This window comes from Chamaea fasciata, unplaced genomic scaffold, assembly GCF_029207755.1.
Source record: "Chamaea fasciata isolate MVZ Bird 193981 ecotype frontalis unplaced genomic scaffold, bChaFas1.0.hap1 SCAF_5, whole genome shotgun sequence".
Lineage (NCBI taxonomy): Eukaryota > Metazoa > Chordata > Aves > Passeriformes > Sylviidae > Chamaea > Chamaea fasciata.
In genome coordinates, this window is record NW_027094090.1 from 65,124,545 (window position 1) to 65,150,056 (window position 25,512).

At 42.8% G+C, this 25,512-nt stretch overlaps 1 protein-coding gene across 4 annotated transcripts in view; it reads left to right on the forward strand.

Moving 5' to 3' along the window:
- The window catches only part of GRAP2 (GRB2 related adaptor protein 2), a 124,719-nt gene extending 99,219 nt beyond the window's left edge, over positions 1 to 25,500 (forward strand). For 3 of the 4 annotated variants that reach the window (XM_066184167.1, XM_066184163.1, XM_066184166.1), the window contains exons 2-8: positions 8,181 to 8,283; positions 11,333 to 11,424; positions 13,677 to 13,796; positions 15,471 to 15,639; positions 17,251 to 17,382; positions 18,770 to 18,889; positions 21,871 to 25,500. In XM_066184167.1, coding sequence (XP_066040264.1) covers positions 8,206 to 8,283; positions 11,333 to 11,424; positions 13,677 to 13,796; positions 15,471 to 15,639; positions 17,251 to 17,382; positions 18,770 to 18,889; positions 21,871 to 22,050 — 891 coding nt within the window. In that variant the 5' untranslated portion in view covers positions 8,181 to 8,205 and the 3' untranslated portion in view covers positions 22,051 to 25,500. Of the gene's footprint in view, positions 1 to 2,099; positions 2,160 to 8,180; positions 8,284 to 11,332; positions 11,425 to 13,676; positions 13,797 to 15,470; positions 15,640 to 17,250; positions 17,383 to 18,769; positions 18,890 to 21,870 lie in introns of those variants that run through there. The other variant, XM_066184164.1, reaches the window with a different exon arrangement.
- The last annotated feature ends 12 nt before the right edge of the window (positions 25,501 to 25,512 follow it).

Here is a 25,512-nt window from a genome sequence, read left to right on the forward strand (position 1 = left end):
CCACCTACCAGCCTGCTGCTGGACCAGTCCTCTTGGACTAGCACATTGTTGTGGTTTTTGGTGAAGTGCCACAGCTCCTAAGGATTAGTTGGGTCAGGTTAAAGTTATTCACAGTCCATGATGCTGTACCAAGCAACAGCTGTTTGGGGAAGGAGAGTGAGAACAGTACAAGTACATGTCACAGGTTCTTTCCCTGTGGCCTCCCAGATTCTGTTGCTCTTGGAATGAACTCCTAGTGCTTATGTTATGAGAAATGATGGATAAAAAATTCCTATTTACCTTTTCCATGATTTTCATTATTTCCCACATTGTTTTGCATTTATCCCTCTGACAACTTTTTTTAAGGGTGAAGGATACCAGTCTTTGATTTGATCCCTCTTTGTCCAGAAACTTCCCATTCCTTTGGTTATCTTTAGTTGCTTTCTATCTGCTATTTCTAGTGCTGCTCTCTCTGAGTTTGAGATGGAGGGATGAGAACTAGCTGCTGTATTCAAGTGACAAATATTCAAGCGGGTGCCCCACGGACTTGTACAGTGACATCATGTTGCTTTCTGGTTTGTTTTCTATCACTTTCCAGATGCTTCCTAACCTGCCTTTTTGACTTCCATTCAGCTGACATTTTGGTAGGACTCAAACAGCATCTCAAAGGTGACTTTCCCGAGTGATAACTGCTAATCTAAGTTCATTGCTGTGGTCATGTAGTTAATGTTTGTTTGGCCCATGTCCATTGTTTTTGCAGCCATCAGCACTGAGATTCATCTTGGACTTCAACAGTATTTTTAAAACCATCTGCAAGGCTTTGTGATCAGATGTAATTTGTATTACCCTGGATTTTTTTCTCATCAGTAAGTTTTGTCACTTTGTGTTTTCCAGATCATTTATGAATAGTTTGAACAGCACATTCAAATTGTTTCCTAACTTTTAATCAGTTGTTAATCCTCTGTAGGACCTTCCCTTCTATTCTTTGAGAACTCAGGAGGCTTTTTTAAGAGCCTTTGGTGAGAGACTTCATCAAATTATGTAGAAATGCAAGTTTTATATCAAGTGATCACCAGATTCACACATTCATCAGCTCCTTCAAAGAACTCAGATTTGTCCCATGTGACTTCCTTCTACAAAAGCTATGTGAGGAGGAATTAGTATGTTATTTCTCTCTTAGGGCCGGTAATTCTTTTTGTCATTAATCTGTTTACCCATTTCAGGCACATGGAAGTCAGACCTGCACCTTGCATCCCCTCAAAACACATGTCAAACATTGGTACTGTGTTTGCTGCTTTTTTTCTTAGTGTCGAGGCTTAGTTAAGTCTAGCATTGTATGCCACAGTTTAATTGCTCAGTCTTTATTATTTCATGTTCAGTTTGGATTTCATTCAAGATTTCTAAAACATCAAATCCTTGAATTTACCCTTGTTCATTTACTGTTTTCCCCTAAAATCTTTTATTCCAGTTCTTCATCTTGAAATAGTTCTCCTGGCTTTCCTCTGCAAAGAAAACTCCAGTGTGGGGACCTCCTTATATCCCTATGGAATATGCATGGATGCAGAGAATTAATTTAGCTTTTGTGCTTCATTCTTATCTTCTTTGAGCATTCTTTTTACATTTCAATCATCTGTCAGTCCTACAGACACACTCTGGCAGGCTTCCTGCTTCTGTTGTCTTTGAAAATGATTTGATTTCATGTATTAAAGTCTTTAGCTACTTGTTCCTCAAGATATACTTTTCAGTGGACTGATGGTTTCTTAGTTAAATTAGCAGGCCTGTGCTCATTTCTGTTTTCCTTAGCTGCACACTTTTTGAGGGACCCTCCTTTATTAATCTGTTAAACCAACCCAGTCTGAAGGAGCAGCCAGGGGCAGCTCCTTTTGAACTGGCACCACCATTTTAAATGTGCAGGGTACCAAATATCTCTGACATTAGAGACTGGAAACTGTCCATGCCCCGCTCTGTCCTGTGACAGACACAATTCCGTTCCCCTGTCCCCCATGCCCACTCTTGATGGCCCTGTGCACACACGGGGGCCCAGTACCGACGTGTTATAACCACTGGCGCTGCAGGGAGTTCGGGGAGGGGCTTGAGCTTTTCGTCTCTTCCGTGCCTTAGGTGGTAACGCACCTCCTGCTTTTCAGCAAAGTGCCAGCAGAGAGGAGAGCTGCTGCAAGGTATGGGCTGAGCATGGCTCCAAGACTGGAGTTCGGGGAGCTGGGTGGGACAAGGTACAAGGGAGGAAGCGGGGGAGTTTGGAAGGAAAGGTGAAATACTGCTCAGTAGGGGCAGAGCATGGAATCCCAAGACCATCTTGTTTATAAGCTTTCACTACAAGGCAGAGCTTTTGCAGGACAAATCCCTCTGCCTCTGCGAAATCTGACCAGCTGGAATCTGAGGGAGGAAGTAGGCAAACAGAAGGAGGTGTTTCCCCATCACCCCAGTCCCCCCACACCAACCCTTCCAGCTCAGCAAAAAATTGGAATTTTATATTGTCACAGTATCATGCAGTACTGCATCATGTGCTCCTCTCTTTGAGCCTGTTGTTGCACCAGCTTCCCATGTTGCTGCACAACTCTACTCTGTCGTGATGGAAAGTAGCGCAGAAGACCTGGGTTTCCTAGGGAGATTAAACATCCTACTTTGGGGTATTTCTAACCAACTGCTGTTGGTTACAGGGTCCTGAAAGTTGGCTTGTTCTGTGAATCCAGTTCCTAGGAGGCTTATTTTGTTTGCACACAAGCTCAGCCAAAATGCTATGCATTGCTCTGAGTGGCAGAATAGCCAAGACTTAATTGCATAATTTCTGAGTGTTTTAGTGACTTGTTCTCCCTCATAAATTTTACCCTCTTATCACTGATAGTCAGTGAAGCTGCACTGTTAACTCGGTAGCAAGAGGTTTGTGGTTTTGGAGCTAAATATCCCCATGCCAGTTGTATGTGGCTTAGCTGGTGAAAACAAAGCTGTTATCTGCCAGAGCTCTTCTAGATTGCAGGTCCCTTCTCCATTGTTTCTGCTGAAATGTCACCTGGAACTTCTGTACAGATGTTCAGGGTTGAATCCTGTAGCTCATCAGTCCGATAGGTTGTTCTTGCAGAGCCGAACAAAGACACAGTGGCTCATGCTGTATATCTCAGTGTAAAACCTCACTAGATGAAGCTTCAGAGTGGTGATGCATGCAATTTTCTAGGCTACAGGTATCATTACGATTCAGGACGGCTTGACACATAGAACTCTGGTTTTTCAGAGGGCTAATAGCAAAGTTTATTGAAAGACAAATTCTTTTTATACAGTGTTTCGTTACAATGAATAGGATTGGTCCTTTAGGGCACCACCGTATTGTAAACATCTCTACCAGTAAACAAGTTGGAAAAACACCAGGTGTCAGGAAGAGGATATCTACAAGATTGTTTTGGGTTCCTTCTTATGATTTCCCAGGCCAGACTGAAAGAGTTCTGTACTTGGCTTTCCCACAGGCTTCAAGCTTCTGCGTGGAGCCTAAGAATCCATGTTCTGACCACTGTCAGTTCCCACATACAGACATTAAAATCTAAACTCTTTCCATATGGTTCCATTAAGAAAGTGCATTGTTATAATTTTGCTCCTCTTCTGATGCAAGTAGGTGAGATTGGGGGAGGCTGAGGCGGGGCAGTCCCGGTGTGATAGTCTTCATAGGTGGTGACCTTCCCTGGCAATAATGTTAAACTCTTCAGGACACTGCTGTAAGGCTGTATTGCTTGCCGACGTGTTTTAGGCCTTGGCACTTTCCATCAACAGAGATGCTGATGTTCTTGCTCAGGGAATGGCATTCCACCAAACCAGAATGCCTGCCTTGTGTTCTGAAAGTCATGCTGCTTTTCACTTTTCATTTTGTGAACCTTCTGTTGCACCTGTCCCACATAGCTGCTGTAGCCTTATGCCTCTTGGTTCCACCCTGTTACAAAAGTGAACCACAGAGAAAATTTACCTGCATGCAGAAAGCCAGCACAAAATGAAGGGTACTGGTCAACTCACACTCAGAACTGAAAAATTCCTCTTTAAGCATTGAGTATGTTTCATGCTAAACTCTCTACAAAGGTGATTTTAACATAGAACATTATTCACAGTCTAAAATTGTCCTTGGCTTTCAAAAGCTTAAAGGAGTTGCACCATGGAGTTAAAAGCAGAATTTGGGATAAAAGGAGCTTGAGAAATGTAAATTATGATAATAGTGAAAAATTTCCTGTCTGTCTGTGTTGTAGGGTGGTGCTCAGAGTCACTTGCATACAGAGAGGGAAGAATGGGCTCCTGGCAGAGGAGTTTTCATGAGGGCCCAGCACTGATGCGTGTGGAGTGGGTATTCTCAAGTTACAGATGGAGGGAGGAACAGGATCAGAAAAACAGAACAGGTTTGAAGTTCAAGTGCTGAAAAGTGGTAGGCTGGAGTACAAAGACAAGATTATTGGCTAGTGTTCCTTTAGTAGTTGGTGGCAGAAGAGCTTAAGACTATAGCATTACTGCATTGTTGATTTATCAACACAGCCAACACTGTTGATGGTGTTTGAACCACTTCTAAATCCAGCCACTGGCAATGAAAGGCACAGTTAATCCATGCATTAGATTGTTTGGAGAGGTATCTGTCTCCTGGTCTCTCCCTGAGGCTGGGATTGCTGAAACTGAAAAGGAAGTAAGAGGGAAAATTTTAACTGTTTTGCAAACTCTTCTCCTTTGAAGGGGGCCACATTCCAATAGCACCTTTAACATTTTTATTGAAAAATTGAAGGTCTTCTACTCTCTTGCCCCCTGTAGAGAGAACCGCCACTACTTCTGTGGAGGCACCTGAGCCTGTCAGGGAAACTGCTAGGCCAATGCCTTGGAAGAATCTACTACAGGCTTCGGGAAAGCCTCATAGCTTAGGGTGAGCAAAAAGGCTTCCCCCATGGTGCTCTACAATATTATGTTAATCTACCTCAGTTTTGCTCTTCTCATTGGCCTGTGGGCCTTGCCCACCTCTGTTGTTCATAAATGTCTCTGGTTCTCAAGGTTTCTCCTTTCCCTGTTTCCCCATTGGTTGTGGCATCACTGATACTCCATCCTTATGTCCCCTATATGTCATTGCCCTTTGCCCTGCCCTCGTACCACCCCCCCCCTTGCCCTCAGACCATTGCTTCCTGACCCCGTACTTAACCCTGGGCACTCCTTTGATCTTGGTATTTCTGTCCCTAAAACCCTTCAGTGTGCGTCTGCAAAATAAACTGCACTGGAACTTTTTACAGGAGACCCTTCCTGCCTTTCTTCACTGAGCTAGCCATGGTGTGTGTGGTGTGTGGACTTGAGTGCCTTGCCTGTGTGCCCACCTGAGCAGCTTCTCCAGAAGAGATGCTTTTCAGGGGAAGGTAGCAGCAACCACCACCCATCTCCACACTCCTACATACTTCTTCTGTATCTAAGGGACAGAATCAAAGATAGGATTTGTATTTAAATAGTTTATTGTTTTTAAGTGTGTTCTTTTCCTCAAGATGGGATTAATGGTCTGTATGTAGGAGTTCCAGGATCCATGTGCACTGTTGTCTCTGATCTCTCTGCAGCAGGCCACCACTGCAAGATAAAACAGTGAAAAACAACCCTTATTAAAGTAATTCTCCTTTAGTCTTTTTCTTCAATTGTTTTCCATGAAAGAGTATAATTGTTTAACCGATTCCCTTAAGGATTAATTCCCTTCCAGTCTAATACCCCTATGCTCTGTTAGCACAAAACATGCTGACACTGCCTATGGGGGGGTACAGACTGAATGTCCAAAAATGTCTATGCAAGAATAGAGAACAGTTCTCAAATCAGGCCCAAGCTGCATCTGCAGGGTAGCACCAACATCTTGGAATAAGAGTAAGACAGAGGATGACCCTAATCTGCAAAAGGTATTAAAAGTAAGAATTAAAGAGCATTAGTAGGTCAACAGAGAGAATAGGGGGTGAAAATGTTTGGAATAGGTGGAAAGCTGAAGCCTGAGAATAAAGCACCAATGTGCTTTAGGGTGTTACGGTTCGGCACTGATGTGTATTGAAAGCCTAAGGCAGCAGGTTGCAGTAGCAGGCGTATGGTGGATCTCAGCTGAGCTATGTACTCAGACCTACATGGGAGGCCCTGGCACTGAAGCAACCCCAATTGCTCTAGAACAGATTCATGCTGAATAAGCAGAACTCTCTGTGGACTGCCAGAAAATTTGCCTTGGTGCTTCAAAGCTCTCATCAGTCACATGGATATAAATTCACCTATAAGCAGAAAAAAAAGTGGCTGCTAACAGAATCCACTAGGAGGCATATAAATATCTTTTTTTAAAGTTAGAAGTGATCATAACAAATCTCAGAACTAATATCCAGTGATGTTGCAGCCCCTCTCGTGTGGATGACTTTATTCAGGGATTTTTAGTCAAGAGCAAAGGGACTCTGCAACCGGGAAACAGACAATTTAGCCAACAAATAACTGCTTTATACAGTTAACTCACACAGAACCTAGTTAGGTTTTAATTAAATATTAGGCTATACATTAGCATACTCCTCACCTGTGTAAAGGCACCCAAAGATTCTTTGCAGGCATTAATCAGAAATGAAGAGTCAACCTCCATGGTTGCCATCTGCCACCAGCTAGGTCAGGACTGATGGCACTGACAACTCAATGACCCAAATGATTCATGACAGGTACTCAGCTAGACTGACGATCCCAGCTAAACTATGATTTTGTTTTTCCTCTGAGATTTTATATCTTCCCATGTTGGTTTTCCTCTGGAATCCCCGCGATAATGCTGGTGCAGTCCTAGAGCTTTTGCCCTAAAGCCTTTCTCTCAGCTCATTCTCAGCAGCTGAAGTTGAGCTGTATCAGAGCTGGGCCCTGGATCCTTGTTACACTGCTAGGTAAATCCCTGGGTTGTGTGTCAAAGGAGGAACATTACAGCATGTATTGCTGAAAAGGAGGGTTACAGCAGCCTTTTGATTTTAAAGTGGCAAAATTCTGGAGCTCAGCATCAACAATTTATATTTTGGGGATCTTGTGTCAGTTCTGATAGATAAGAAATATCTAATCCTAATTAGGGTTGTTCACTTGTTTGTACAGTGTCTTTCTAGAACTTTTTGGTTAAGAATGTTTTGGATCAGGCAAGATGGCACTTCCTCTCAAGCCATAAAAACTGGGTGTTTTTGTGAGAATTGAGATTAGGTGGTGGAACCTGTGGTTTCAGGATCTTTGTTCTCAGACAAACCTACCTTAGAAATCATAAAAATTACTTCTATATTGGAGATGTCTGATGGTCTTCAGAAGCTGTGCTGCAGGAGCATCTGCCAGCAGTGCACTTGCTTAATGTGTCACTGCCTGGCTATTCCTTGGTTTGTCAGTGGCAGTCTCACCACTGGGCTGTGGAATACATGACCCAGCCATGGGAAATCGGTAAGTCTTGATTATAAAAATGGTCCTGCCCGGGAACATCCGAGTTACATGAGCAGGAAGTGGTGTAGGAGCAAAGCTCATCTTGCCACTTCCCCTGCCACATTGTTCTGGTGCTGAAAAGCAGGCTTTGGTTTGCAGGCTGTCTGATACATTTCAGGCTCTTGGGTTACCAGCACTGAGGTAGGCTAACTCTCTGACTGCTTCTAAATAGGGAATACAGCCTCTCTGCAAACAGTTTGTTCCTACCTGAAAGTTGTGGTCACACATGTTAAGCCATCACAAAGAAAAGACTTTCAACCTCCCGTATTGTGGCCCTTGTCCAAGAAAAAAATATGTATTTATTGCAGCCCTGTTTGTTTTGTCTTCAATTTGACTCACTCTTGAGGTAAAGAGTAAATCACTTCAGGGGGCAAATGTATTTTTCTGTTGCTGGACAGAGTCACTTGCTTTATTCTGAACTGACAGAGTTGGTCTATAAATGTTTTTCCCATGAAATTGCTCTAGAGAAAGATATCTGTTAGAATAAGCATACACTAGTGGTTATTTGTACTTCTGACTTCAGCTGATTATACCCTCAGTCATGCCTTCTCTTCTGCCTGCTAATATCTAGTAACTTTCCATGTCTAGTGCCTTTCCATGTCTAGTAACTAATGGCTGCCCGTAGTTGGTGCATGCTTCTCCACTTACAAATCACAGCACTGCCTATCAGCTTTCCAGAGGCTGGACTCCACAATCCCAGTAGCTCATAGATGCTGACAAGTATCTGACATTACTTCTTCCAGCGTTGCTCTGCCCCCAAGACACAGTATGGAAGCCATCGCCAAGTTTGATTTCACTGCTTCTGGAGAAGATGAGTTGAGCTTTCAGGCTGGGGACATGTTGAAGGTAAGTATAGTTGCCAGCTTGACTAAACAGCGTTTCTGAAACTGCTTCCAGATCTTTCTTGTGCTTGCATTTGTCTTGACAAAACAGATGACGACATATCTATAAACTAGGATACAAATGCAGAATACTCCTCTCCCATAGCAACAGGACAATTCCCAGCTTACTTGAGTCTGTGTCCACTTTTCTTGATTTTATGTCCATAAACTGTGGATTTAGGTGTTGTGCGGTCCTCTGGTAGTCAGCAGGAAGGGTAAGTACCTTTGCTGGGGCACAGATCAAGATCTTTGGTGACAGATTTTGAGGGTCCTGTCTGTTTTCATTGACCAGGTAAATCATCCACAGTGACTACATTATGGTGACTATGTCTAAATGCAGGCAGGATCAGTTCTGTCCAGAGGGATTGCTATCTTCCTTATTTCCAGCCCTTAAACTGTTTAAAAGATAACTCTTATCCCCCACAGAATTTATATCTAACTTTTCACTGTTAGTAATTATTGTTAGATGCTGCAGGGATTTTAGGCAATTGCAAATAGAAGAAGAAAAGTCCATGAATAAGACTGTTATGCACATTATGGAATAATTTAAGAGGTCCTGGTCTAATAATGTTACATGCACCCTTGCAGGAATTTAACAATGGGGCAATGGCAGAAGTGGAGTTGATCATATACAATACAGAGCTTCTGGAAGTCTCTTTAAATTTGATTTGTATGTGTTATGATAGAACAATTCTTGTTAATGTTACCAAAGTCCCACAGATGAAGTAACTTGAAGTTTCACCCTAATTATTTATCCACTTCTCAGTCCCAGATGTTCTGTTTCCATTGAAAATGCCTGAGTATTACTTCTCCCTAAGGTCTTAACTCTTCTACTGTCCAAAGGGATGATGTACAACAATAGGATGTAAACCCTTGTTTGGCGAGGAGCCTTTGCAGCCAAAATCTCTGCAGTCACAGATATTCCAGTTAATAATCAGATATTGAGTCTCAGCCTTGCCTTTTCCATCACCACCATTTTTGATTTTATTGGCCTTTTAATTCTTGACACTTCGACGAAGTTGATAGCATCCAGAGCTCATAAGTACCAAATCTTTCCAAAGAGCTGTGAGAAGGTTCTGGAGAAATCACTGCCTCTCTTCAGCACAGATAAATACTCTTATTTTTCCCCAGTCAATCCCTACTATCACATGACCTCTACTGATGTCTTTTTTCTCAGGAGACTTCCATCAAGTCCCTCGCTGGGATGATGGTGTTGGCCAGGTCCCTTTTCTTTCGTTCTTCAGTTTCCCTTCCTGTAAAATTATTACAAGCTAGAGCTTCCTTTCAAAGTATGCTGGAAGCTTCTGATTAAAAGTGTCAACAGTACACACCAGTTTTATTATTATTAGTGGTCATAGAGAATTCACTACCAGAAAACCAAACTACCTCTTGCTTTAATGTCCTTGAGGTAGACGAAACACCTTAGCCACCTGAGCCGTAGTAGCAGTAAATCAGCCTGAGTAACAACTCTATTCTGGCATAGGCACACATACATTCATACCCCATCATGAGCCCCCAGGTCCTGCCTGCAACAACCTGCTGATTTATAAAGGAGATAAGATGAAATATTGATGTAAAGATTACAAAACAGGAAACATGAGGCCCTCAACCAGTAGCAACAGGAGGAAATCCACCCTCTTACCCCCTCCGCCACATCCTTCTCTGAGAGGATGACACACTGAGAGAAACCTGTCAGCTCTGCAGTGGCAAACAGCAGGTGGGTCTTTCTGGAAACCTCACTTCCAACAGAGCAGAGCCTGAGCATGAGCAGGAAGTAGCTATCATCTCCTATGTTTGACCACAGCAGTGAAAAAACTTCCTTAACCCAGCCACCCAGGCATGAAGACAGCAGTGACTATACAAGGGTATTCCACAGCTTTCTATTCCTTAACTTTTCTGAATCCAAATGTTTAAAAAAGGCCTTCGTGGCAGGGAAGGCAATGAAGAATTGGCTCGAGACAGGAACATCCTGTTGCCAATACAAAACAGATAAAATATGCCTTAGGCTCCCAAAACCATGAGACTGGCTCACAAAGTAAGTATTATTACTGTTAAAAATAGATTTTAAATGAAGTCTTTTCTACTTACTTTTTCCTTTTAAAACTGTCATGATTCATGCTTTTAGGCTCCTCTCCAAAACCAGAAAGAGCAGAAATATGGTCTATTTCATACAGCAGAATCCTGTCTCAGGGGTTGGAACGTCAAACAAAACACCAAAGACAACAACACTTGCAGTAAAATCCCAATGTGGTAGTATTCTAATCCTCTCTCCTCTAGCTTAGGGCTGTATCTTGAGCCATCAGCCAGGGTGTCATGAGTTTGGGCCCTCCCGGGTAAGCAGTAATGTTTCTAAGGACCATTACCGTTCACATTATTGTGAGCACACTTGAAACTGCTCCAGTGTGTGATGTGGATTCGCTTCCAGCTATCCTACAATCTCCTATGTGTAATAGTGTCTTGAAAATACTTCTTGCCTCCTTCTTTTATCTACTTTGGCAAAGCTCAGGGCATCTGAAGACTTAACCCACTGAAGAATCTCTTGTGAAATGACAGGTGAGAGCACCTGGTAATACCTGTAATGCACACAGATACAGCTGCATACCCATCCATACCCATATGTCAGAGGAGTTTTCACAGATATTTTCTTGTTCCCTTGTGAATCTGAGATGCTCCATTACCAACTATAAAAGGGAGCACAGGGAATAACTTAAACCCCTATTAAGTCTTTCAAAGCTGAATTTCTTCATTTCTCAGACACCAGAGATATACAGACAGGCAGTCAGACAAAGGGGTAAAGTTAACAAGCAATCTCTCTAATTCTACTTGGGCTTTTTTATTGCTTGCTTACTCTGAAGTTGTAATCAGCCACTAACCTTGTTGCACCATGGGTGAGGAGTAGAGAACATGTGTGTACCATTTTCTTTTATTCTTACAAGACATTCTAGGTTTCTGCATGAATCTTGGTTACTCTTGCCTTTCCCAGGAGACACATTTATTCCATTTCTCCATTGCAGATTTTGAGTTCCCAGGAAGAGTGGTACAAGGCTGAGCTCAAAAGTCACGAGGGCTACGTTCCTAAGAACTTCATTGATTTCCATGTTCCCCAGTAAGTGTGACAGAAATTATGTCGCCACCGTGGCACATTTCCAGCGAGTGTTGTCAAGAGCACATTTGCATGCGCACACAGAGGACAGGACAGGGGAATTGCTGGGCAGAACATCCTACACTTTGGGGCTGGCAAGGATTGCCACAATGCTACACACAGTTCTGCCAGCACGGCGTATTTCTACCCCAAAGCATCCTCTGTTCTTTCGGAGCTAAATGGACCTCAATGATCGCTGTCAGTCCCAAGTGACCCTTTTGTTACTGCTGCTCAGAGGGATGCTGGAATGTGGCAGGAATTGCATTTAGATGTCCTCAGAAAGAAGAATAGTCATGATATGAAGTCTCGGGAACAGAGAGGCTAAACACAAAAGGAAGAGCAAGAGATATTTCTGAAAACGAATTATAAAAAAATTTCGTCCCTCTTCGACTCTTAACGATACTGACTCCCTTTTCCCACCCTGCCACCGCATTCCCTCCCCCCAAGAAGTGCTTGCGAGTTTCTGTCAGTGCACTAGAGGTCAGTGCAATGCTACTCGACAGTGACAGCTGGTGTTAACTCCTGAATCGGCAGAGTTGATAGACCAGACATGCCGCGCCGCCTTGCTCTCTCACACACACACGCACACACACAAACACATATGTCAGAGGACAGGCGTACCTGCATTTCTTTCTTCCCGCTGAGGAGATGGCACTACACTTTCAGAAAGGACTGGTGCATGTTGGAATGCATGTTAAATATGCTCTCCAGCCCTATTCCATAAATATGACAGTGCATGGCATTTTTACAACCTTTCAGTTAGCAGAAATGCTCCCAGAAGCACCTTTCATTGTCCTCTTCTTTCAAAAATGCTGCAGCATTTCAGGGGTGAGCAGGCAGAGCATGCAACAACCAGTACTTGTGGTTGTAATGTGCTGGTGCCCTGAGCAGTCATGCTGGGAGCACACAGGGATTTTGAAGTTACAAATAAGTGCCTCTGTCCCCTTTGGAGGTGGCACTTACTTTTTGGACGTAGGCCAACCTGCTTGGCTGAGCTGAAGGACGTTATTAGTTTGCTGTGCAAATATGGGCTTGTACTTTTGGGCCTCAGGGGGATGAGATCTTCCAGTCAGTTGTTCTTGTGCGCTCTTTCACAGGGCTGTGCCATCACTCAGGAGCACTGGCAGCTTCTTTTTTCACACACATTTTTCCCGTGTTACTTTCTCTGTGCAAGAGCTGCAAAGAAATATTTCCACTTGGACACTTTTCTAAGTGCCAGGTCTCTATTTTGAAACAGTTCAGGCCAGATGACAGAACTAGACGTAGGGAAAAAAGCTGCCTCCTATTTTTGATGGATTGTTTTTGCCCATTTTTTTCTTAAGTAATCACTGAGACTGGTTATCAAGGCTCATCGAAGTCTGATTTTTCTTTGCTAATGATACATAGGTAAGCTGTGATGATAATAAGGAAGTGGAAATGACAGACGTTAGGAAGTTAATAGTCCTTAATTTTAATGCAATACAGGTAATTAAGTATTAGGTAAAGTCAAAGACTGCAGACTGTAGATCTGATTAGTTATGGAGTGGGCATATGCAAATGTATGTGATTTTTTGTTTCTGTACTGAAAAATTTCTACTGACATCGTATTCTTTTACTATTTATGGTGACTTTCTCATTATTAGTCCAGTGCCTTATGCTGTTGTTTGTTATGCCTGGCTAAATTTGTGTAAGTGTGCTTGTGTATTCTGTGCTTCTGCAATTTTGTGCAGACACTTGCAGGAACCAATTTATTACTACTAAAACGTTCATGGTTTGCTTCTGCTAAAAATTTATGTGTGTTCCGTGCAATATATCCATCATAGCCCAGTAATTTTCAATCTGTTTGCCAAAAAGCAATTTGATGTGTATATCTGAGAATTATGTGTGTATATATGTATACATGCACATTTGTAATTTAAAATTTCTTTGGCTAACACCTTATTGTACTGTATCTGTAATTACAGTTTCAGCTGAGTGTTGATGCTTAGCAGACCAAAGCTTACATTATTTCCTTTGCATGTACATGCTTTTACTACTCAAAAAAGTGGTCTGCATCCATCAAACCCCTGTACCTAGGCATATACATAGCCACTAGGAGTAGCCATGTGGGTTCCTCTGATCCTTTTGTTTTCTTCCCTCCACCCTGCTTATTCACATTCTCCCGACCGTCAACTTTTTTATTCCTTGCATTAATTCACATCCTTATTCACATCTCCATGATTTTTCCCACTTGACAGCTGGTTTGATGAGAAGGTATCCCGCCATGAAGCAGAGAACCTTCTCATGAGCAAAGGAGTTGGCTGCTTCATTGTCCGAGCCAGTCAGAACTCTTATGGTGACTTTTCCATCTCTGTCAGGTATCTGCTTCTCACAGCATATTCCTGCTTCTTTTCCTGTTTAATGGTGTCCCTAGCCTCCTCTCATAAGGATTCATAATGTGATGTAGCATCTTGAGAAGTTTGCGTGCTGCCAGTCACTGGTAGTGCTGCTGTGTTGTGAATGAGGACAAATTAAGCATCTGATTCCCAACTGTTTCTGCCTCTTTTCAAGTGACACAGTTTATGCCCTGTTCCAAAGCTGCATCCCCTGGTGACCTCCTTCTCTGAATGGGCTACAGCAAAGCAGAGCAGTACAGGGAAAGTCTCCCACAGTGCTTAACAAGCGTCTTCCATTTGTTTTAATTCCCTGACAGCTCTGGTTACCAAATCCAAGAATTCAGCTGCTGCCTATTAAGAGATTACTACTACATTGCTAACTTATGTCCCACAGGTCACTAAACAGCCATTGGACAATGAATGGTTTTTCACTGCTTGCAGCCCAGCTGCATTTCAGCAACTTGATGTAGCGCAGCACTTTTCAGCGCATTTGCTTCTAAGCAGAGCTCTTAAATGATGTTTGGTTTCCCAATTTTCAAATAGCTGATAACTAGTTTTAAATTAGAGTCATGATTACCAATGTCTTTTCCAAATTATATGTACTTACTGATTCAGGCAGCTCAAAAAGTATCCAGGAGGAACACAGGAAAACATTCTGGTTACATTTGCACCAATTAACACCAACAAATCAAGTACAGTAAGGCTCTTTCTCTGGCCCTGAAACCAAGCAGTGTGGCAGAGGTCAGATCTGTATGGCTACGCCCTCTTCACCCCACCAAGCAGAAAAGCTGTATTTGAGCAGCTCCCTGTGACCAGTTCCTGGCCTGTCCTTTTTAACCATCTATCTAAGGGAGAGATTTCCTTTTAAACCACAACCGTGCTAACATTTCAACAGTTTGGGACCATAGCAGTCAAGGACAGCATTCGGTCCCTGCTAGTCTCCATTTAGTTTATTTGTGCAGATGTAGCCTCTGAGAAGAGTGTTTTGAGTGCCTGGAGTTGCACAGAGCAAGGAGGTGGGTACCGAAACCAGATCACATCTGGTGAAAAGAGGAATTGTACATATCAGACAAGAGGTGAGAGAAGGAGAGGTACAGGGGGAATAAGGGGTAGAAGGTTGAGATTGTTAATTGTAGCAGCATAGGAAAATCCCTATTTTTCTTTTTTTTTTTAATAGGGAGAATGACCTGTGGTAATGATGATACACTAGATTTTATACCATTTTAAAGCTTAGTGTATGGCTTCACATGACTGTGTCTGCATGTAGTGGTGATCCCCATGGTGTGCAAAGGTGTAATGCAAGTCTTATAGTCAATCCAGACTGGATGTTAACAGGACCTGCAGAGGCTGTTGGGGAGGCTACAACTGTGCTTTTTCACTCTGGAAGCTCCTGTTGCTTTTATTTCAAAAGAGAGGGTTTAAAACCCTATGCTTTGTTCTGATAGTCCTCTTTGTGACTGGGCAGCCCTGAGGCACTCTGCATTTGCAAATCGATGAGTCTTTTGAAATAGAGCCATATCTGGGTCCAGTATGAACAAGGACTGCCATTTCATGACTTTCCAGAAGTCTAGATTTGGCCTGCAAGAAGTTTTGGTACCCTTTCAAAAAAAGTAAAACTGCAATCTGTTTGATGATCTCTTTTCCATTGGGATCCAGGCATGAAGATGATGTTCAACACTTCAAAGTGATGAGGGATTCAAAGGGTAGCTATTACTTGTGGACAGAGAAATTCTACTCGCTAAACAAGCTGGTGGACTACTACAAGACAACTTCCATCTCCAGGCAGAAACAGATCTTCCTAAGGGACAGCAGCCAAGAAGAAAAGGTAAACACAAACTGTCCTTAGGCGTCCTCAGTCAGAAACCTTTCTGTGGAAGGAGTTCATCCCATGAGAATGTCTCAGGATGGGGAGGAGGACAGTCTGTCCCTGGAAACCCAGCCAAATCACTACACTAGTGGGACCTGAGACACAGATTTTTGTTGTTTCAGTGGTATGTAGAGTAGTATAACTGAGAAGAATTTTTTGATTCTTCAAATCTGAATAGAGATGCTTTGCTAAAGTTGTGCTAAGACCTCAGAGCTGAAATTCTAAGATGCCAAGGGAAGCAAGACATACCTTATTTAAATGCCTAGATTTCCTAAGGGCAGGTACAGAACTGACTGTAGGTTGTGACTGAGAAAAATTTGAGTCTGGTTTCTTAGTGTCTGTGCACACACCCAGAGTCCAGCTACAACTGCAAGTTTGTCTGCTCAGAAGAATTGTCTATCTTCTGCTACCAAGCAAACACAGTAAAAGGAATGTGGAAGAGCAGAGTGCAGAACCTGGAGCAGTTAACCTGGCTGTTAGGAACTGGAAAGTACTACCAAGAAGAACATAGCAGGTCTGGGAACAAGATGTGCCTTCAGGGAAGGTACAGTTCCTGTTTGAGAAGGCAGAGAAATCCCAGTCCAATGAATGCCTGTTTTTGTGCATGACAGGCTGCTACACATTGCACTACCTGTACTGGGAGTGAACATGCCTAGTCACTGCAGCAACCGAAGTCCTACTTTATTGGGAAAGGGACCTTGGTATTAAATTACCAGGATGTGCAAGTAGAGGTACGGCAGAATGTATGTGACCTGCTGACTAGAGCAGTAAAATTTTGTAGGCTGCACGTGGGTCATTCTTGCTGGCTCAAAATGAGAGATGATACATTTTTCAGTCTGAAGAATGGGCCTGGGTTGTTGTCTCTTTCTAGACCACTTATAGAGAGCTTTAAAAATGCACTAGTAAGGTATTAAAATAGAGGCTCTGGGATCTGTAAGAGAGAGATAACAGCGATGAATCTCTGTGTCTGGGAAAGGAAAGAAAGACTGTATGCATGTATATCAGTATAACAACCTGTTTGGGCTGACTGTGAGCAGGAAGGGAAAGAGATGCATTTGCTCCAAGATGCAAACAGACAAATGAAAGAACAGAACTCGAGTTTGCTTTGGCAAACTCTCCGTACATTTGTTATGGTGATAGGCACAGCAGGGTATGTTTAGCACTCATCACAGTAGGGTTTCTGTTCACAATTCAAATTTTTAGATTCTACAGCCAGATGATGAAATGACTGTAATAAATAGATCTCAGTGCAGAGACAAATGAAGTCTAAGGGCAGTATTTCAAGAAAGAGCTTGGCTCCTGTGCTGATCCTCACATCAGTACCCATAGTTTCAACCCAGCACCGCCCAGTACTCCCCTGACTTCAGATGGAGAGTGGCTATGACAAAGATCTAAAATACAGGATTCCTGATTTCTTCTTCTGTTCAGAGGGGCGAGGTCTTCTATCTGAAAGAGCCTCCAGACTAGTGAGTAGTGGTACTGCTCTGTGTGCAATGATTGCACAGTTTTAGTCAAGGATGTGGTAGGAATCAAAACCTGACCTCACTTGTGTGATCTTTCTTTCATCAGGAGAGGTGGGGTGGGAGCCTGGAACAGATAGGTCGAGAAGGATTCCACATGGGAGGAGCAGCTGGAGAAGATCATTCTTCTATATCCAAGAGATATGTAGAGCATCCTATTGCCACACTGCAGCAGCAACAGGTACTACCAGGAACAAGGGGCTGGGACATCAAGTCCAGGCATATGAAATTCTGGCTCTTATTGTTTGGTAGTGAGTGAACAGTCATTCTGTCAAAAATCTGCATCTCTCAGCTGTGCACACAAAAGAGAACTTGCTTCCTAGATGTTTCCTACTTCTTCTCTCCATCTGCCTGGGACAATTTGTGTTGATATGACTGAGATGTGTGGTCATATGGCTACTTTTCTTTGAATTTGATTTTGTGTCATTCTTCTTTGGCTAATTTGGCTACTAAATTTATAGGTTTGCTTGCTGTCCTTTACACTATGGAGCAGCACAAGAAAACGTAAAGTAGTGAGTCCTCAGATACATCAGCTGCATCAGCACCACTGATATTCCTGCAGCATATGGGACAGAGGAAGAGCAAGGAGTGGGCAGGACTGAGTCATAATAACTCCAAATTGGCTAAAGTCCCCTTGGCAAGCATGGCTTTTTATCTGTGAGTTAGAACAACCTTAGTTTTTCTCCAAAAGTCTCAGAGACCAAAAAAGCCCCTTCTCTGACCATTTGTCCCAGCAGCTGTGAAATACAGCTGAGGACAGTCAACTTTCAACTCCTAAGAAGTAAAATCCAAAATAGAACAGTCTAAGCGGACCTCTTCCATGAAGGTCATTTCTTTCAGAACTGGAGCACCGGGACATTATTGGAAGCAGACATCTAAAATTATTTATGTGGGGGCTTACTCCTGACTCCTTGCCCACTAATGACTCTTAAATCCCCTCATTTATATATCTCAGAATATATATGTGTCATGGTTTAATCTCAGCTGGCAACTAAGTACCATGCAACCACTCAATCACTCCTCCTCCTGCTGGTGGGAGTAGGGAAGGAATCAGGGAAAAGGTAAACTCATGGGTTGAGGTAAGAACGGATTAATAATTGAAATAGAGTAAATAGTAATAATAATAATAATAATAATAATAATAATAATAATAATAATAGTTGTTATTATTATTTTCTTTTTATTAAAAAAACAAGAAAACAACAACAAACAAAAAGAGAGAGAGAAATAAAACCCAAGAAAAAGAAGTGATGCACAATACATTTGCTCATCACCCACAGACTGATGTCAGTCCCTGACCAGTTATTGGCCTCTTCCGGCCAACTCCCCCCAGTTTATATACTGGGTATGATGTTCTAGAGTGTGGAATATCTCTTTGGCCAGATACTGAAAAGTTCTTGATTAGAGTGAGCCACTACTTAGCAACAACTGAAATATTAGTATATTATCAGCAGTATTCACATACCAAATCAAAAATACAGCACTCTACCAGCTACTACAAAAAAATTTAACTCTATTCCAGCCAAAACCACAACAACATGACTTTTCTGCTACTGTTTTCTTTCTAGGAAAGATATGGTGGGAGTCTGGACAGGAAAGATATGATACATAGACTAGGGGATCATGGCCAAGGAAGTACAGGAGGTATGCAACGGAGGCACACAGACCCACTGCACCAGCAGACACCGGTAGGTGATGCACCTGGAAGGCCTCATCTGCCCAAGTCAATGGGTCCCCTAGCAATGGCCAAGCAGTCTAGACAATGTCACCTACATGGAGGTTGCATAAGAAGTAGTGTATTTTGCCTGCCAGGCCATGTCTTACAAAACATTTCTGAGTCTCAAGACTCTATTCCAGCCACTTGAATCTTCTTCTGGGGCACTCTGAGGGTAGGACTACAGTGTTATGTGACCATAGTTCTGGTAACAGCTCTCAAGGTCAGTCTTATGCAGCCTCAGTGGAAGAGGGAACTTAGCATGAACTCAGCAAAATAGGCATCTGGGACATTGGAAATGAGCACAAGCTCATCCATGATCAAGCATGAGTCCAGCCCAGAAGAAGGCATTTCGGAAAGCCTAGTGATCTCTTCTAGGAGAACTTCATTAATGCACAGGGTTTTCAATTGTCTTTGCCACCACAGCCAGGCGGTGACTCATGTCAGTAGCTAAATGTGCAGTACATGTTTTAAGTTCTATGGAGAGCAGCCTCATGATTCTGTACCATGCTACAGTGCTCCTCCTGTCTTGCAATGCACTTGTAATGACATGGTCTCTTTGCCTTGATTTGGAAAGACAGGTGTCTGTTAAGGAAGGCAGGAGCGTCCCTTGAAATGGAAAATGAATACCCCCTCCCTCTGAATTATTATAATTTTGAAATTAAGAGGCTCTCAGGCAAAGATATGGGAATAGGAACAACAGTTCTTTACTAGGAAAATTAAAACAAAAATACAGTAGTACAAAAAAAACATTGACAGAGTCAGAATGCAACCTGACACCCTGTTGGTCAGGGTGTTGGTAGCAGTCCAATTAAATGGTGGCTGCAGTCCTCCTGGAGTGACAGATTTGGTTCTGTTGAAGCCATCATCCTGCAGAAGGGTGTGGTTTTCATCTGAAGGTCCAGTGGTGGTGTAGATGGATCTGATCTTCCTCTGGGAATCTAGTGGGAAAAAGCTCTTGTGGTGTTCCAAATCTCAGATATTTATCCAGGTAGGAATGCTTGGCTCCTCCCCCTGGGTGGAGCTTCTCACAGTGGGTTGATATCATTTTATCAGTTATGCAGTGAGATTCAATGGGCCATTAACAGAAGATATCCCCCTGGAGAGAGGATGGGTGGTGGAAGAGATGAAGAAAAGTGCCCCACCTGGTTTTAAAATCTGGCCCATTAACACAGGATATTCTCCCCATCCCCCTTTCTCCTCCCTGCCTCTCCTCCCGCCGCCTCAGAGTTATGAGGGATGGGATATGGAAGAGGTAAAGAACACTGATCCACCTGGTTTCAACAAATGGTGATAGAATACATACTTCTGGATACATCTTGCGTTGCAACTTAAGACACTCTTCCATTAATTTTTGCTGCAGTCCTGAGAAGGCCTGAGATCACGCAACTCTACTTGTCTGTGCCTGGCACGTCTCTCAGACCTCCTTTGCTGTCAAAGCAGAACTCACCCACCTTACACCCTTGGCTGTCAGAGCCTCTTAGCACATTGGATGTGGGTGTGATCCACACATGTCTCTGCAGACACCCCAGACAACTCCCCTACTGGATCCATACCTGGCACTTGACCTTCTACCTAACTACCTGCTCTGCGAATTCCCACTATGTGAATGGCCACACAGAATGTGGTGTCTTTCTCTGCCTCAGCCTGTGATTCCACTGCCAGCTACAAAGTATTTCCCCATCAGCTCAGTGTGACCTAAGGCATGTTCCTCTTCCTTGAGGAAATGTCCAGCTTAGCACACAACCAGAGAACCTAGATCCAAGGAGAGAAGGGAAGGACAGCAGACCTTTCTCAAGTGTGAGTGAAAAAAACCAGATTGGATTAGGAGATTTGAGACATGTTAAAAATAGGGGCATGCCCCTTTTTTTGGCTAAAGCCCTGGATCTTTATTGTAGTCCATCTTAAAATACAATGGTTTTTATCTCTCAGAGGCTGTGGCAATGAATAGCAACATGCTTTTGCCTGCCACATCTCATCAGTAATGTAGAAGCCACAATTCCAATTATAGGAAGGTCTATATGTCTAACCAAATAACTAGGGGCCAGGTCTAAGCAGGGCTGTGAATGGAAGATTTATCAAAAGTTAGTATGCCTTCAAACAGATCTCTTCATCTGTCCCTGCCAGATATACCTCCTAAATTATCCATGCCCTGTTGTGTGGATGCCAGCAATTTCCCAGAAAGAAGCCCAAGCTATGCGTTTTAAAATATGATTTCTGGCCAAAGTGGGAGATTGACTGCAAAGTCATTAAAAAATAAAATCTAACCATAGTGCTCTTTACAGAGCACACCCCACACAAACTGATATACCCAAACAGATGCTAAATACTTTGGATCTCAGGGGCCTGACCTTGAGGAGAGTCTGAAGATGGTTTAAGACCCTCCCCTATGCCCCAAAAGTGCCTGAAAGTGCAAGTATCCTTTTTTATGCTTCTTTACGATGTTCTCTACTCTTGTCTGCGTGCTGGCTCTCTCAGTCCTCCACTGGCTGAGGACATATTTGCATATCTGTACCAGCACCAGGCCAGCTCTCTAGAGCCATTCCCTAATAGTTACAGCCCAGCACGTCTCAGGCAGGAGTCTTGTGCTCCCATAACTAGCTTCAGACATGGCTGTCCTAGCTGCCCTTAAAGGACAGAGGCAGCAGAGCTGTGAGAACACAATTTGCTAAGGACCTGCTCTCAATCTGACTTTTCACCTTATGGTGCAAATACCCACAAATACACTGAGGCTGCTGAGAAACCAAACACAATCCCTTGGGAGTCCCAGTAAATTGGTCCCTTCTTCCTGGCATCTTGGCCACTTCCTGGTTTAATTGCAAATTGGTCTAAAATTCAGCACTGCTTGTCCTTGATTAGTGAATGTATTTACTGAGTCTTAAGAGGGGTGACAGGAAGATGATCTTTAAAAGTCCTGGCTCCTTTTTCCCTTCCTGTCCCTTCTTTCCTTTCCAGCGAACACTGTGGGTCCGTGCCTTATACGACTTTGATGCTATGGAGCACGATGAGCTGGGCTTCCGCAGTGGAGACATCTTAGAGGTCCTGGACAGCTCCAACCCATCCTGGTGGAAAGGTCGCCTGCGTGGGGAACTGGGTCTCTTCCCTGCCAACTACGTCACACCAGTGCTGCTGTGAGAGCACAGTATGGCCCAGAGGGCTGCGCTGGAGCTGCTCTTTCGACATGACAGGACAGAGGAGGAGTGCATCTTCCCTTGCCACCGGGACATACATAGTTTTTTGTTTTGTCTTAATTTATTGGCAATTGATCTTTTGAAATGTTGGTATGAAAGAGAACCTTTTGAAGAAGAATTTTTTCCCCTATTTTTCACAGTCATGAAGGGGCAAAAATGTTGGACTGTTCATTGAGACTTTGATGGGTCCTCCCTGCCCTGTCACCTCTTTGGCTAACTATTAATAACCTCCTGCAATTAGGTTTATTCTGTGGAAATGCCCCTCAGGAAAGTCAGGCTTCAGGTTAATTTCAGGTTCAGTATTCAGGTAGCCCTACCCCTTCATTTTGGATCTGGTAGCAGTCATAGTCTCTTCAGGCTCCATTCCACCTTTCTTTCAGAGGCAGGTGGGTCACCCACATGAATTAAATGATCCTTGGCAACCACATTCATCCTTCATTTAGGGAAGGAAACTGAAGGGGCTTTGGGTTGAGGTAATCTAGACTTTTCTTAATAGTTTCTGGCTTACCCATCTCATACTGTGTTTATGGACTGTGTGGATATACCAGATGAAGGGAAGAAACCCTGTAAGCTTTTGTATGAACATACAGCTGGTGAAGGTATGGGTGGGCAAAAAGCAAGCTTCTTCTCATAGGCCTGCTCTTCTTTCTGCACCCTGTAACAACTTACCCATTTTCAAACTGCTCTTTTAGGTACCTACACTTCGGCTAGATAGCCTGATTAGAGCAGATCAGACCCTTCAGCTAAATTAGTATCCACTGGATTGGATAACAACGGATATCCCTCACTGGTTCCTTTTGTAGAACTGAACTGGGGAGGGATTGGAGAGGTTTCCCTGGTTTGGTGGCAGAAGTTCTTTCCCTGAGAATTTGCTGTGTTGAAGATCACCATGTACACAATTCTGGCTTACTAGAGAAATGTCTCATCCAACAGGTTGAGCTGTTTTTTACAGCATGCAGAGAATAAAGCTGTAGACATCAAATAGTTTGTTCTCTGTTCCAGTTTCTTTTGGATGAAATAAAGTAAATCAATAGGTTTTCAAATAACTGCTGAGTGAATGCCCAGATGTGATAGAAATTTATTGCAAATGCACATTACCTGTCCCCTTCACAAACCCTGTGAAAGGGACTCTACTGCATAACCACTGTGTGGGCATCTTGATATTAAACAAGCTGCCTGAATTTTTCACATGTGGGACCTCAGCTGTCAGCAAGAAGTGATGTTTAGTCATTATTGAGGAAGAAAGAATAGGCAAGTGAAAACCTCTAAACACAAATCAGACTCAGCAACAACAACAACAACAAAAAAACCCAAAACAAAACAAAACAAAACAAAAATCTTATATTTTGTTAGTCCCAGTGGAAGAAAAAGAACACAAGAAAGAGGTTCTTGGTGAAGTCAAATTCAACATAGCTGGCCTGAATAAAGCTGCCAGCTAGACAGAGTATTAGCACAAACCCCATTTTGAGAGAATTCCACCGAAAGCAGATTGTTAATGGATGAAGTAAAATGAGAATATTTAAAAAGAAATATAAGCTCTAAAGAGAATAGAAAACTTTGAAAGATGGAACTTACTGGCTAGCATGGTGGTCCAGGAAATATGACTGCCTGGTCTGGACGTGGCCCTGTTCTCTTGCAGGAGCTCTGTTCTGGCCCTTTAGTGTCTTCTTCTGAAGGGAAGTCCATGAGGCTTCTTTTGGAACAAGATCTCTTGCCATTTGTATGAGGGTGTAACCTCAGTGACTCCAGTTTGAAGAGTGTTTTGGTTTGATTTGCCCTTTTTAAACCTTTTTGTGTATTGGTTGGTTTTCTGCTAAGGCAGTAACAAATTTGGAAGAGAGAGGGTTAATACTCAGTGAGAGAGAGGGAGAGTATTAAGGCCAGGAGGAGATGAAACCAAGAAAACAGAGACTAACGAAGGCAAAGGAGGGATAAAAATTATGAATCTTTCATATTCAGCTCTGGCTGAAACAAAAGAAATTGTGTATTCACAATTATTCCCATCATGTCAAATCATCTTTCAATTAATTCCTTTTTTCTGTATTAGTTACTTTTAAAATTAGAAGCAATGTCTCCTTTTCCTTTCCTTAGCACTCTAAAGACCCTCTAGTAGTGAAGATGCACAAAATTAATTGAAGATAATGCACTTAGCAGTTTGATAGCTCTTCACGCATTTGAAACTCCTTTACAGAGATTAACTAATTAAGCAAGTCTAAGTAGTGCATTATAAGTACCCCTGGTTAATTCATGATTCATCTGAGGACGAGGTAAATTTTCACGTGATTTTTTAAATTGATGTTTAAGGAACTAATACCTAAGGTAATTAGTATTAAAGGACTGCATGCTAATTATGGATAACATATGAGAACCACAGTAAAATCAAGATTTCTCATTATGAACAACACCTAATGACAGCAAAATTACCAGGAGGTGACAGCCTCACGGTGTCTGTGATAACTCCACCAGTGCCTTGCTCTGCTGCCCTGTGCAGGGGCCAAGCTCAGGGCTGCCATGCACAGTCTCTCTTGCCTCTGCTTTTGGCCTTGCAGTGCTGCCTGCATTTACTGCACATGGCAGGAGCTGGGAGTCACAAGTGTCAGCCTGCATATTTGTACCCTCCCACAGTAAAAGTCATTTTTCTCCCAGCAAAACAGCAGTGCTAAGGATTATGGCTATTCCCAAATCAGTGGAGACTCTGGATACCAGGGGAGGTGTGGGCAAAGTGGGGGATTTTGGGGAGATAGAAGGGGCTGTAGGATGGAGATGTTTTCTGTGCCCCATGCCATTTTCTGCCCATGAAATTCTCTCTCTCATAAATCAGGCCACTTAATAAGGAAAGAGAGAGACACTCCTATAACCATATACCCTGCCAACCTTCCTGCTCTTCCTTCCAACAGGTTTTAATTGTAGCACAATCCTTATTAATACTGTGGTGATTCACTTAACACCTCAGAGTCTATTGCCCATGCAAGAGGCACATATTAGCAACCTAGGACTGGAGCCTTAAGGTGACCGTGCTGCACTGAGCTCACCTGACATTTGCCAATGTTTTGGAAAGAACCAAACCTCTGGAACATGTCCCGAGAGAGTCCACTGTGAAACCAAAATGGGAAAGGATTAAGAGGAAAACCGGAAGAGTATTTTGTTTCTTATTTTTCTTAAGCAAGAAAGACAGTTCATGAGAAAAGATAATGTAAGCCAAGATAAAAGTAGGAAAAGTATGTGGGAAGGCAAACATTATAACAAATGAAACAGAGGAAGCTGGACTTGTACATGGTAAAATAAGTTTGATGAGCACAGCTGAGCTGTGCTTTCTCCTGTCTGAATGAACTTTATGCCTACATTCTGCTGTAAATCCATATTTTGCTTGGAAATATCTCTGTGATTAATAAGGCTGAGCTAAAAA